The following is a 13,269-nucleotide window of genomic DNA, read 5'->3' as shown; positions in this document are numbered from 1 at the left end:
CTGTTGTACTTTAATACATTAGCGAACTATCGATTCTAAAGCCGCGGTGTTAGACACATAGGCTTTTTGCTGACTATAATCATCGTTTGCTTAAGGTGATACTCTAAGGAAGCTTTAGCGTAAAACTTTAAAGGCACAAATGTCAGCTTCCACAAAACATACGAATTTGAAATTGCTACTTTGCTGTGCACAAACAGAAAGTAGCAATTTCAAATTTGTATGTTTTGTGGAAGCTGACATTTGTGCCTTCGAAGTTTCACGCTAAGGCTTCCTTAGAGTATCACCTTAAGGACAGAATTCAAGCAATTCTTTTTTCACACGATTTGTTTAACCACTATGTATTCTCCCAGGCCCACATCCCACGAAAATTCAGAATGTATCATAGTAAACACAGCAAAAAAATTATTTTGATATCACATCAAAGTGGATGCACTACAATCATGTCGAAAATATCATGTAATTTTTATGACCACATAAATAAACAAATGCAGTTTAAGCAGCGTAATGTCAGTTCATGCATTGTATTAATGATAATTTTGTCCTTTTTAGCAAGTAATATTACACCATATTTTCGACATGATTGTAGTGCATCCACTTTGACGTGATATCAAAATTATTTTTTTGCTGTGAATGCTGGAGAGAAGCAAGCACTGAGTTTAATTTTCTGATCTGTGCTACATGCTTAGTTACCATGAAAACGTGATGTGGAAGGATTTTGTCAATTTTGCCCTTAACTGACGTTCATTTTAGTTATGAGTGATTATTTTTTGATGTTTGTTTATGGTTGGTTGGCTTTTATCATATTAATAAGGTTAACTGTAAGCATTAATGTTCGACAGATATTTCAGTCTCACACTTGGAGACACTAGAATCAATTCAATATAAAAATGAAAGTCTTTTAAAAGTTTTATCATTGACGTGATGAAAAATGGTGCATGTAAATTTGCTAAATGTGTTTTAATGACACTGTCTATTTATTTTATGACACAAAATAGAATATTAGTCCAACCTGATCCACTGGAGATATAGGTAAATATGTTCTTCTTCCTTCCACCATCTTAGTTTTAACATTATTTAACCAATTTAATGCATTGTAAGCTGACAATTAAATGGTTTCCATTCAAACGAAATGAATCCAATTTGCCTATTGTCACAATTCCACAACCGGTTTACACACTACGGAAGTGAAACACGTTTCGTTTAGATTGATAGTGATGTTTTAACTCGTGGTGGATTGAAACCAAAGTGAAAGCTCCCTGGGAATACCTGTTTGGGGATCCCTTTGCACATACTGAAACATTGTGAAGAAATATCCAAAAAATGCTTATCTATACGGCTGAAATCCCATGCGACTGAGACAGCAAAAACTGTTGGTGGTGTTGCTATCGACATGGCCACAGTGCAGTGCCTCTGCTGGCTGCTGATGATGGTGCTATAGAGAAAGGCGTAGTATTTTACGACTTATAATCAACATATTTCTCAGCTTCTCAGCGAGAGATCCGAATGCCAAAAGTAGAACACAGCCCGGGGAGAAAGGTTTCGTGTTTATCGCGCCGCCGCGTCACCACATGAAGGGGAGACGCCCCGTTATAAAAGATTCATCGTAGTGCAGGCAGAGCTACCTGCGTATGTGTACCTACGGGAAGCTTTCTCTTTCCGGTCTTAATCTGGTTTGGGTTAAAAAACGAAAGGGAAGTTCTGTAAATAAGCCTCATTTATCGTGAAAGGAAATCTTGTTTTATTGATGTAGCTAATTAGTGCACTTTTCGGTCTGTTTTATGATGACCGAACAACAGGTTTTGAACCTATTTAAATAAATGTCTCAGACATTGATACCAGTTTAACTTTATCCCGAATGCGATGCACGCACCCGCCGTCTAACGTTAAATTGAGTTATTATCTCATTATACTGCAAACTACCGCCCATCGCGTACCCGAAGTCTGAACAATGAAGCGAGCGCAAACCATTCAAACTAATGGCCCGCAGGATCAAAAAGCGCCTTTGTCGGTTTATCGCAATGATTGATCGCTGGAGTATTTTATTTTGTAGGTCCAGCATGCTTGTTCACTCTAACTCGCATATTTTGATTCATGATTCAATGTAAAACAATGAAGTATTATTTGGGCGAATAATCATTATCATGTTTGGAGGGATCCACCCAAATTCAAGATTAAACGAGGATCGATACCTGCAGAGAAGAACGATGTTTTGAAGGGCCACCTAACATGCTGCCGATTTTGTTTTCTTATTCTTTAGTTTGTTCAAAAACAAGATTGATTACCCAACAGGATGGCGATTGTAAGTGTGGACTGGTTTCGAGGTGTGAAACATTTTTCGTATTCAACTAAGAATATGAGTTGTAGGAATTGCAAAAAAAGTTATCATCCAACAATGGATTTTCGCCGAGTCCACACACTTAGAAATAACTAATTTTACACGTGATGGAATCCATCTCTGACATAAAAGATCAGACGCAAACAAATATTTCATGTAAAATTAAGTGCTCTGAGACTGAAAAGTTCGTAGCTCGATGAAAAGTACGTTTGATTGAGTTGAATTTCTAGTCTGTTATGACTCAATTTTATGTCAAAATTGACGCTCGTATGTGTCAATCTCAGAGCACCTAAATTTACATGATTTTTCCTAAGTGTGCAGTTGAAAAGAAAAATATTTGCAAAAGCAATCAAATAATGTTTGAATCAATCGATTGCAATTATAAAATATTTCGAAAAACTCGTCACCAACAGTGCAGCTCATATCGAAAATTGTCTCACTGACTATGCAATAATCACTGCAGTCTTCAACCCCCGCATAGTAGTACGCACGCAGATGACCTCGACGGTCAGTCAATATAGTGGGCAAATGTACACAACATCAGCATGAACTGGCCATTCATCATTGGGCAGAGTGTCGTCTACATGTACCTTCACCGACGAGACACGTGAATGAAGGAAGATGCGAGAATTGATGCGTACATTTTCACGTTTATTTTATTGGATTCCATTCTCCCATCATCGAGCATCATCGTAATACCTAGTGCGTTTGCGTGAGATGTCGCTTATTGAAAAACTGGTTTGACCATAGGAATCTCCTCCGAGCATCTTCTTTTGGTGGGTGCGTGCCGATTTGCAGACCGCCGGGGTATGGTGCCAAGGCATGTCGAAACATAGGTTGTGACAGATATTTATTGGTGCTGTCCACGGGGGTTTGAGTTGGAGTACAACATAAAAGTTTTCCATGTTCGAGTTGATAAGTATCTTTGATTGATATCTTGGCAGGCAGAAGTTTGATAAGTGACAAATTCACACGGATTGACTGCCTGGTTGTTGCGTTCAAAGATGCAGATAAGTGTGAGTTATGCTGCATAATATCAACCTAAACAGCACCATTATTTTTGTTGAGCATTTTTTAATAATATTCCGGTTTGTTGTAACGGAGCTGCTGTGTATTTGTTTTCATTATCTGATATATTTTAGTTATCTCATGTAGCTCCATTGCTCAAGCGTACTTTATAAAGGTTTCAATTTGTTCGTGTTGCTCAGAGAATAGACTAAGTATCTTAATAACATACAACTAAGTACTGAAAATTGGTGATGGTAACGCACCCAGCCTTCCCCTGCTCGCACAAATCAATGTCAATCAAGTAAGTCTGAGGCGGGCAAAGTTTCGCTTGATTAGCGTCATTATTCCATCCCTTCAGTACCGTTCCCCGGCCTTAAATGGCGATCACGACAAAAAGCTTGACATTCAACCGGTGCCTGCACAATAGTGTCATAAAGTAGACCTATGGATCGATCATGTAAGATCCGTATTGGTCCGAAGCGATCTTCGACGAGAGTATATTGTCTGCGCTTGGTACGACGGTGTATCTTTATTATGCAGGGTAAGCTTGTTGGACGACTCAATTTGATGTTATTTTTCATGGTGATTAGTGATGGTTCGATTGCGGATAAAGAAACTTTCGCTTCTTATCTAAATTAATACACTGCCAGGAAAACCACAAGCATCCTTTTTTTTTTTTAGCTATTACGCCCCTACTGAAATTTTACGCCTGATCTTAATCTAGTGTTTTTAGCCCTTTCACAGTTGGTAAATAGGCCTTTACCATGTTTGTTTTCTTTAATTGTGTGGTACTGATACTACCGTGATACTCCTTGACTGGACAAGCATTCTAACCAACCGCTTCTATCAGCTCTATCCAGTTTTCCATGCTCGATAATGGCGGCCTGTTTGTACGAATAAATGTATCCTTCACTATGCTTTTTGACACTTACTGGAGGGCGTATGTTATTCCATATTCTTCTGTTACTGGGAGAGGGAAAGGGAGTGATCAAAATCTGAACCTCCAGATAGTGTCAAAAAGCACAGTGAAGGATACATTTATTCATACAAACAGGCCGCCATTACCGAGCATGGAAAGTTGGATACTTTTTTTTATTATAGTCAGTTTAACACTTCATGACTTGTTCAGGGGTGAGATTTGAACTCGAGACTTTGGCGTGAGAGTTATGGATGCTAACCACTACGCCGGGGTCGCCCCTGTGTTGGATACTTTCACCTCCTCATCTATCATATAAAATGACCTCTTTAAGTCTGTTATTTGAAACATGGCATCTTCAACTATGTTCAATAAGACTGTTTTTCAGATGAAGATAATATACTAATGTAGATAATACTCGTCAACTAGTTTGAACAATCCTTTAAATTTGTCGAACCTCGGAATCCCTTTATTAAGAGCTTCGAGTATGTTGGTTTATTTCCTTTAAATTCCGTTATAATAGCTTATCTTTTGACAGATACGCGTATTTCGTCTACTACTTGCAGACTTCATCAGGGCCAAGTACTCAACAAGTGGCCAACGACAGAAATGTCCACCGTTTCTCACGGTACCTTCAATAGTTGACTCAACCGCTCAGTCAGAAAGTTGCTCTCTGATTCAGAATCCAGTAGAGCTCGCGCTGGATATTGGTTGTCTTGGTCATCTTCGATGATAAGAACTACTGTTGCCAACAGTGCTTGCGACGAGTAACTATTGGACGACGTAGAAGCTGTGGCATTTGTAGCTGCCATGTTGACCACTTGGGAGAGTGTGGATGAAGCATCTCCATCTGGATGATTGGAAGATTCATTCCTAGCGCTTCTTGGAGTGGCAGCACCCTTAGCGTCGACCTTCTCTGGCTTAAAGCAGACTAACGTATGATGACGTCCCTTACATTTCCGACAAGAGAATTTCGATCGGCAGTCCCTTGCCTGGTGACCTTGTTTGAGGCAATTCCGACACGTACCATGAGCGCGTAACAACGTTTCTTTATCGGATGACGTCATTCGCTGAAAAACCTGGCATTGGAACAGGAGGTGATCTTCTGAACAACTAACGCAGACTGGACTGTGTTGAAGCTTGTCTTCATGATCGGCAACCGTTGCTTCACTGAAGATGATGATGACGCCGGTTTTTGCAATCCCTTGACGTCTGCAGTCCGGGGTGGCAACGACTCAAGAACTCCAAAACGACGCTGGAGAAAATCTGTCAAATCCTTAAGCGTTTCCTGATCCTTGCTTGCCGAGACTTCTTCCCAACCTCGTCTAGTCACAGGATCCAATCGCGAAATGAGAAGATAGACCAACAAGAGATCTTTGTAATGCACAGGTTGAGTGATCTGGTCTAATGTTTGTACAGCACGTTGAAAACCTTCCACAAGTTTGTGGAGATCAGCTACTGACTCTTTAGTCATCGAAAAGTGTTTGCATCTGGCTATCCCGTGACGAGCATATCCCAAGCTACTTGATAGTTGGTTTTGGTGATTTGTATTGGATCTATGAGGCTTTTTGGCTCACCTAGGAGGCATCCCTTCAGATAATGAAATTTTTCAACTTCCGGCAGATCTGTTCGAAAGTGGATTAACGAAGAGGACTGATCGCGAAAACTTAACCACTCATTTATGTCCCCATTGAATGGTTGCAACCTTATCTGTGGTAAGCGAGTATGATCGAGATTGCTAGCAGTCGTCGAATTTGTAGCTCGAAATGATTGCTCAGAAACTTCAGTCACTTGTAGCTCCTTAAGACTGTCCATGAGAAAGGATTTAATTTTGTAGTACCGCATATTGAAATCCTTCCTCTCCTTGTCGAGAGGGTATTTCTCTGCACTACAGCTGGTATGTGATTTCACCTCGCTAACAGTTTCCTCGATTATCTCCCTCAATTCATCAAGTCTCTCTAAACGTATGGACATATCCGATGCAACAGCATCTGCCGGGAAGTCTTCAACGAACTCCCAAATATCATTGAAGGAACTTTGGTACTCCCTCAGTTTCGTAACTAACGTCTTGAGAGAAATCGCCTTTCTCTTGGATGATGATGAGGCAGGCATGGTGCAGAGGGACACAAGGAAAGCGCTATGCAGTATGCAGAAATTGATCCTTGAGCTTCGGTAGGGCATATACTGTCCAGTGTTATTTACCTGGCAGACACTGCAGTACGTTGCCCAAGCCAACAAAGGATCAATGCTAGCTTAGTTTTCCGAAAATCAAGCATCAACGATCTCAACGAATAACTCCAAGTGCACATAGGTTGCGTCAGGAAGGGGAGAACAAATTATGTAGCATCAAGAGAGTCTGGCCAGCCGTGGCCATATACTGTTTATCTCACCTGGAGAAACAAACAGCTGGCCAGAAAATCAGTTGCGCTGCCTCTTCGATAATCGTGCCTCATCAAACGATCGTGGCATGAAGTCAATCCAGTTGGCAATCCAAAAACGATGATCGATCCGTGAACCGTAGATGTCTTCACGCACGTGTGTGTTGCACCTTGGTTGTTGTGGGTGTCGATTCAATTTCACTTGTTGTACTCTATTGAGTTTCCAGAACAGTATCGACAGTAACAGAGGGACTTGGTGAGCAATGGCGCAGTCCAGCACCTGATTGCTGTTCCAGCTTTCCAGCGTTCTGCGATGGCTGAGATGTTGATTATGGTTCGCGGACAATGGTACACAATACTGTGGCGGTTTCTAGCAGCGCTTGGCTTACTTCGCGATGGCCTCGTTCCAAAGTCGTCTACCGGAGTTCAATAATCCGGCTCGAAGGACCAAATGTTGTGCCCTGAACCGACTCTTCTTCGATGACGTAGTGGATTGGTTTGAATAGAGCTCCAACACCAAATTACTGATGCAATGGAACGATCTTGATATCGTTAATAATCCACCATCAACTAAACCTCTCAGCAGCAGGTAGAATTATCTTTCTCGGACTGGTCACAGTATCAAAACGCATCGTTTGTTTTGAAACACATACTCACAATCACTACATTTATTCGACTTATCAAATTAAACTACACGATTATACAAAGGAACACGAATCTTCTGCGGTTACCGCAAACGTATGAAAATGACCGGTGGTCTGTTCGATGACCTGTTCGTGACTATCTTCCCTTTTCGATGCAGAGCAGCGCAACAGATCCAGAGAAGCTGATTTGTTGCGAGAGAAGTGACGTCATGGATACCGATGGTCTGGCAAGCCAAGTCGGCACTCTTATCGGTCGTGAACGTCATCTCTTTGATTCTCTCTAATATTGAATGCTATCTAAACCTAACTACAATACAATACAAATACAAGAAGGAACAAATAAACCTAACCCTAATTCTATTCGATGGATGCTATTCAGTGAATGGTATATAACAATAGTCTAGACGTAAACAAATCTGTCTAGTAGTTGCGCCGGCAGACTATTGAATTCGTCAGCTGTTAACGATGGCAGGGTTGTAGCCAACCGGGAATCTCGGTTCCAAACATCGTCGTTGACACCACCGACGTGATTGAATAGTAATAACAGCGACTCGATACAAGGGGCTCGGTTGCCCAGTGCTGACCGTTTTTGCTTACAGAGCAGAAGGTCATTCAAACGCTCTTTAATATTATAGAGTTATTAGCACACCCTCTCCCATCCTTCAAAAAGTCTACATAGTTTATGATGTTATAAATGTCCCTAACATAAATTCCCTTCCTATGATAGATGTGGAGATGCAGAGATGTTATCGGTTTTTAGTAGCAATTTTTATCATACTAACAATCTTTCTATTCCCCGATTCACCAGAATTTGCACACTGAGAATGGATTGCTGATTCCAAGCCTCTTTAATTTGGTGCTTTGTGCAAATTTCGCTGGATCTGTTCAATCATGGAGTAGTAACTGCGAATTGTACGGTAATCAATTCTCATGTTCAGAAGTCACGATCTCGCTTTATATTTTTGATAAATAATAATAGAAAATGTTTTAATTTCACTACGTGTTATGGGCCAACAGTTCACGCAGTTGATGAGCATTCTACGTTTGCACTTACATTAATCGGTTGAAATTAACTCTGACCGATCATAAATAATCGCGTTCGCACTTAGCTTTATCTGATCGTACATGAAAGAATGTACCTACTTAAGCTATGTTTTTTTCCTTTGTCGGAACCTTATGCCCAACATGCCCTCTCTACCTTAGGCACGATTATGTGTAGTAAACCCATTTCCCTTCGCTTTTGGACCTCTCTGTGTCAGATTGGACACTGTACCGGTAAAGATTTATTGACCTTCAGGCTTGAACGGCAACAAGCAGCAACACCCATTAAAAAATATTTGGTGGTAAACCGGCAAACGAGAGGGCCAGTCTTCAAGTATTGCAATCGTGCCGTTGATTGATTTCGCTGATGATGTTTGAAATATTATTGATGATTCATGAGAGGATCATTACGTGAGGAAATTGAAAGTGATCGATGAGAACGACGCAAAAAAAGCACAACGAAAAACTTGAATTTGGTGTGCTGGTACAGTGGAAGCCATACGATTGTAGCAATTCTGTCAAGACGGATGTTAAATGCTCATTCGTGCCCGAGACATTAATCCTTTCCAAATTGGGCTCCCCTAACTTCGGTAGTGGCTGTCGTCGTTCGTTTGTTGGTGTTAAAGGTGACACGGTCGCTGCAATTAAGCACTTAATTAAATTTTCCACATGGGTGACCGTGGTTATGTCGACAGAAAGATGAGATATGTACATTTATCTTATAAGTTCACTAAAGTAGAGAGAGGCAAGATTAGGAACGCATATGATCATGGTGTCAATCATTATCATTAGCCTTGAAGCTGCGGGTAGATGACATGTGAATAATTAAGAATTATGATTGGATTATGATAAAATTCTGTTTTTAAAGGTTTCGAGAAAATGGTATATTTTTCCTTTTAAAAGATCAGAGAACAGCATTATTATATTTGATTTTTAATTTATATTAAATCTTACATCATCTGACTGTATGTCTTAATAAAATGTTACAAAAAACAATGTTTGCTAGGTTTTTTACTTGTGTCTGGCTAAAAATTATGTACATTTTTTTGTTTCTTCTTTGGTAGCTTTAAAACACTCACATAATTAGGTAAATTTAAGTAAATAAATTCACATTATTTAACGCAACACCCTGCTTCTGGTTTATAACGAGGTCACAGAGAGCATAATCAGCAAAGGCACGGTATTATCAAGCCAGAGGTGGCGGGTTCGAATCCCGGTCTGGTCGAGGAAATCTTTCGGGTTGGAAATTTTCTCAACTTTCCTGGACAAACAGTATCATCGTGGTTGGCATAGAAGCTCTTAATTAATAAATAAGTGCATCTAGATAGATAGTTTTTTAATTCATCAATGTGCAAACAATATGAAGAGATTAAGAGTTTAAGTATAAATAGTATAGATAACAGCAAAGATGTCATGTGTTCATCCCTGAGTTCGCCACCTTTCCCCGTCATTCCCTACTGAGTATTTAAATTGATTAAAATACTAATGGCTCTTTCCTGCTTTCCTACCTTCATAAAATCAAGATTCCTCGAGATATCATTGTCAGCTTCCGCGACAACTGTAAGATAAACTGCCACGGTAAGCAGAAATGCAACGGCAGTTAGTTTGTAGGAAAATCACAGGAAAAGAGAACACAATTCTAATACCCTACCCTTATCACAATTTTTTGCCTTGGCTGCTACCGAGCGCGTAGATTGATTGTATGAATAAGTAATTCGCGTTCTCTAATTTGAATTTCCCATTCTATCTGCTTCTCGTTTCAGGAAAGTCAGAGTGCTGCCAGACGCACCGGCTATGACTGCTCTTCATATGACAAACTAGCCACCCGCCACTGTGCACCACAAGCAGAAACCAGAACAAACAACGTGACAGCAACGAACGTCAAACAACAACATGACCAAAGAAGAATTAGCACTTTTAGTCACAGCCCGAATCCCCGCGTCCCCACTTGCCTCCACTAGTTCTGCTACAATTACATTAAGCCATAAAAGGATCAATCCAGATCTAGAACGGCGAACCGCGCACGAAAAGACTCGAAGGGTAGGCAGCGGGGCACGATCTCGCAAAGCATCAACGAAGGTGGTCACCGACATGACGAACCGGACACGGACGACCGCCCGATGGACATCGACGACAACGAAGACGGTGGGGAGCAATCTGCTGCTACCGCGATTGCTATTGCTAGCCATTATGATGATGGTGACCCACAAAGTACACGCGGTAGAAGGCAAGCTGCAACTGTGTGAAGTGGAAACCGGACAGACGAATATCATCCTAGATATCGAAGAGAGCCGTGGCAACTGTGAGTAGCTCGAGAAGATAAGGTTTATCCACGATCTGGCATATATGATTTTACATAACAGGTTTGCTAATTGGTTGTAGTGGTGAGAGTAGCCACAACATTTGTTATTTATGGGTATCGAACTGATTTGTTCCCTTTTCTTCCACAATCAAGTTCGAAGACTGAAGCCATTCCATAATCCACCCACTAAATGTTCATTTTTAATCGAAAAGCTATGCAATTATTTTCAAACTGCATACGCAAAAAATGAGGCGTTTAAATCGTGACTCTGTTGAAACAATGTACACATTTATAATGTTAAATGCTCAGATGCAGTGCTGTTGAGAGAGTGAGTACACCGTGTGCATTACACAGCTTTGACGAAAAAAGGAAAAATGGTAAACGTTTCCAATGTCAGCCTGAATATTTTTAATATGGGCTCCATAGCTTTGATGGTAAAGCACTGGTCATAAAACAGACCATGATGGATGAAGCGAGAACGATGCTTGAACTAGTCGATGATCTTTTCGTTATGGATTTTTTTACATTCTTGGAAACCACACAATTAAAAGTGTCTTTGAAAGACAATCTAACTGATCAACAGAATCGCTGAAATATCCACCAAACGGAAGCTTAGGTTCACCTCTTTCATATTAGCGAGGACAACATATCAAAAAGACTGGTAACTCTCTCAGTTTCTCATACGACCGATATGAGGCAGGCACAATCGCGTCATCTGCCGCTCAAAGGTAAATGCTCCGAACGAATTGGATAGCAAAGGTTTCATCCTCAGAAGAATGGTTTGCGAATTTGCTAATTTTTCTATGCGTTGCTTCCACTTTCGCTCGAGCGCAGCGCTACTGTCGAAATGTACTTAGGCTACTATCGAAATGTTCTATCGGGGTCTTGAGAAATTTTGAAATATGTTTAGTGTAAATCACGTCCAAAAAATGTTTAAGCCCATACAATTTATGAATAAATGACCCCTGATAGAATATTTTCAAACTAGCCACAAATGAAAAAGAAGCATCTAAGATGTCGTTTAGTGAGACATCGTGGGCTACTGGACACTAACGTACGCAAGCATGCATTTTTGACGGGGCAGGGATGGAAAAGTTGCTCTAGATTACTCTTAAGTTTGTAAAAATTATTTCTACATAAAATTGCCTTTACTACCGTTCACTGTTGATTTTTTCTTGATGTACGCCCACAAAGTTGATACGAATTTCATAATTCATCATCGCGAAACACACTGTGCCAAAAAAATAGCTTTATTTTGCACAGGCGTTGAAAACCTCAAAACGAACTTTTGCCCCATCTTACTCTAACTACAAAAAAGACAAGTCTGAGGCATACAAATGGTTATAGTCCTTTGACATAGAGTTATCCGTATGTTAAACATGTCAATGGCCTCGTCGTAGATTTATCTTCAATGTTAACGTTCCTGCGAATGTAATGAAATGAACAGCTAATCACAATGGTTCTAGACCTTGGAGTAGGCAATAGTCCTCGAAGAGTGGATGATACACTGGTTCATTGCAGATGAATAGCATATCGAACGAATGCCCACTTATGCAATTCGAATTGATATCATAAAAATACCGCGACCTCTTGATAAATTTTGCCGAATACACCACCCTTCTAAATGAAAAGAGCAGTACCAAAAATATGCATGTTCACTAGCGCCACCAGTAGGAGTATTACAAATTAATCTGTCCAGGACTGGTTGACCTCCTGATCAACTTTGCTGAAGGCATAACCCTTAATAATCAGGATCACTAGCACCGTCAAGCGGGAGAAATCCAATCTAATCTGTCCACGGTTCACTCGGCTGTCGACAAAAGCAGGCCACTCTCGATGTGTGCTACGCGATCGTCTGTTTTCTCGGCAGCAACCATTGTGTGGTCCTCCTCATTGTTCTTCATCAGCAGTTTTTTCGGTCGGTGCGTCGTCGACTTTGGAAAGCAACCGTTTCGTGATGAGTGTGTGAGTGCTGACCACGTTTTGCGTCCATTGCTGCAATGTACGCGCTCTGACCCTCGTTGGCGTACAACAATTTGCCATACAATGAAACTACTGGAAGCGGCTCCCGTTCTGATGGAGGAGGCTTTTTGGATAGCGGAAGATAAAGTGTTTATTGTGTTGTACCTTTTGACTATAGTTTTAAGATGTATTGTATAGTGACCAAGAATCCTCGGCTCTGTAAAGTTAATTCGGTTGAGCCTTATCAAATAAATTAATAAACATAATCTGTCCACCACCAAGCAGCCCTTGTCTTCTTGATCAACTTTGCCGAAGACTTACCCTTCTAAATAATCAGAATCCCGATATGCATAATAGGCAGTTCCGAATATTTGCAAGCCCACTAACGCCACCTAAAGAGATAATTCCAAACTAATCAAGCCTTGTCTTCCTGATCAATTTTGCTGTAGTAATCACTATTCTAAATAATAAGGATAAGGAGATGCAGAAAAGACAATACATAATATTTCCAAGCTCACAAGCGCCGCCCAGCGAGAACTTCTAACTGATCTGTTTACTATCCAGTAGTCCTATACCGAAGACATCACCCTTCTAAATAATAAGGATCTTGAAATACAGCAGCTCATGGTGTGTAGTGCATATGCACTAGACTGATGCAACATTTGAGATTGTCGCACACGATG

General features: G+C 40.6%; 1 protein-coding gene across 2 annotated transcripts in view; it reads left to right on the top strand.

Moving 5' to 3' along the window:
* The window catches only part of Cad99C (cadherin-99C), a 396,119-nt gene that overhangs the window by 213,496 nt on the left and 169,354 nt on the right, over window positions 1-13,269 (top strand). For both annotated transcript variants that reach the window (XM_065226462.1, XM_065226461.1), the window contains exon 4: window positions 10,086-10,624. In XM_065226462.1, the coding sequence (XP_065082534.1) occupies window positions 10,216-10,624 (409 nt within the window). In that variant the 5' untranslated portion in view covers window positions 10,086-10,215. The remainder of the gene's footprint in view (window positions 1-10,085; window positions 10,625-13,269) is intronic.

Source organism: Ochlerotatus camptorhynchus, unplaced genomic scaffold (assembly GCF_037179485.1).
Source record: "Ochlerotatus camptorhynchus isolate MF236.1 unplaced genomic scaffold, CSIRO-AGI_Acam_v1.1 ptg000251l, whole genome shotgun sequence".
NCBI lineage: Eukaryota > Metazoa > Arthropoda > Insecta > Diptera > Culicidae > Ochlerotatus > Ochlerotatus camptorhynchus.
This window is presented reverse-complemented; position numbering and strand designations above follow the sequence as displayed.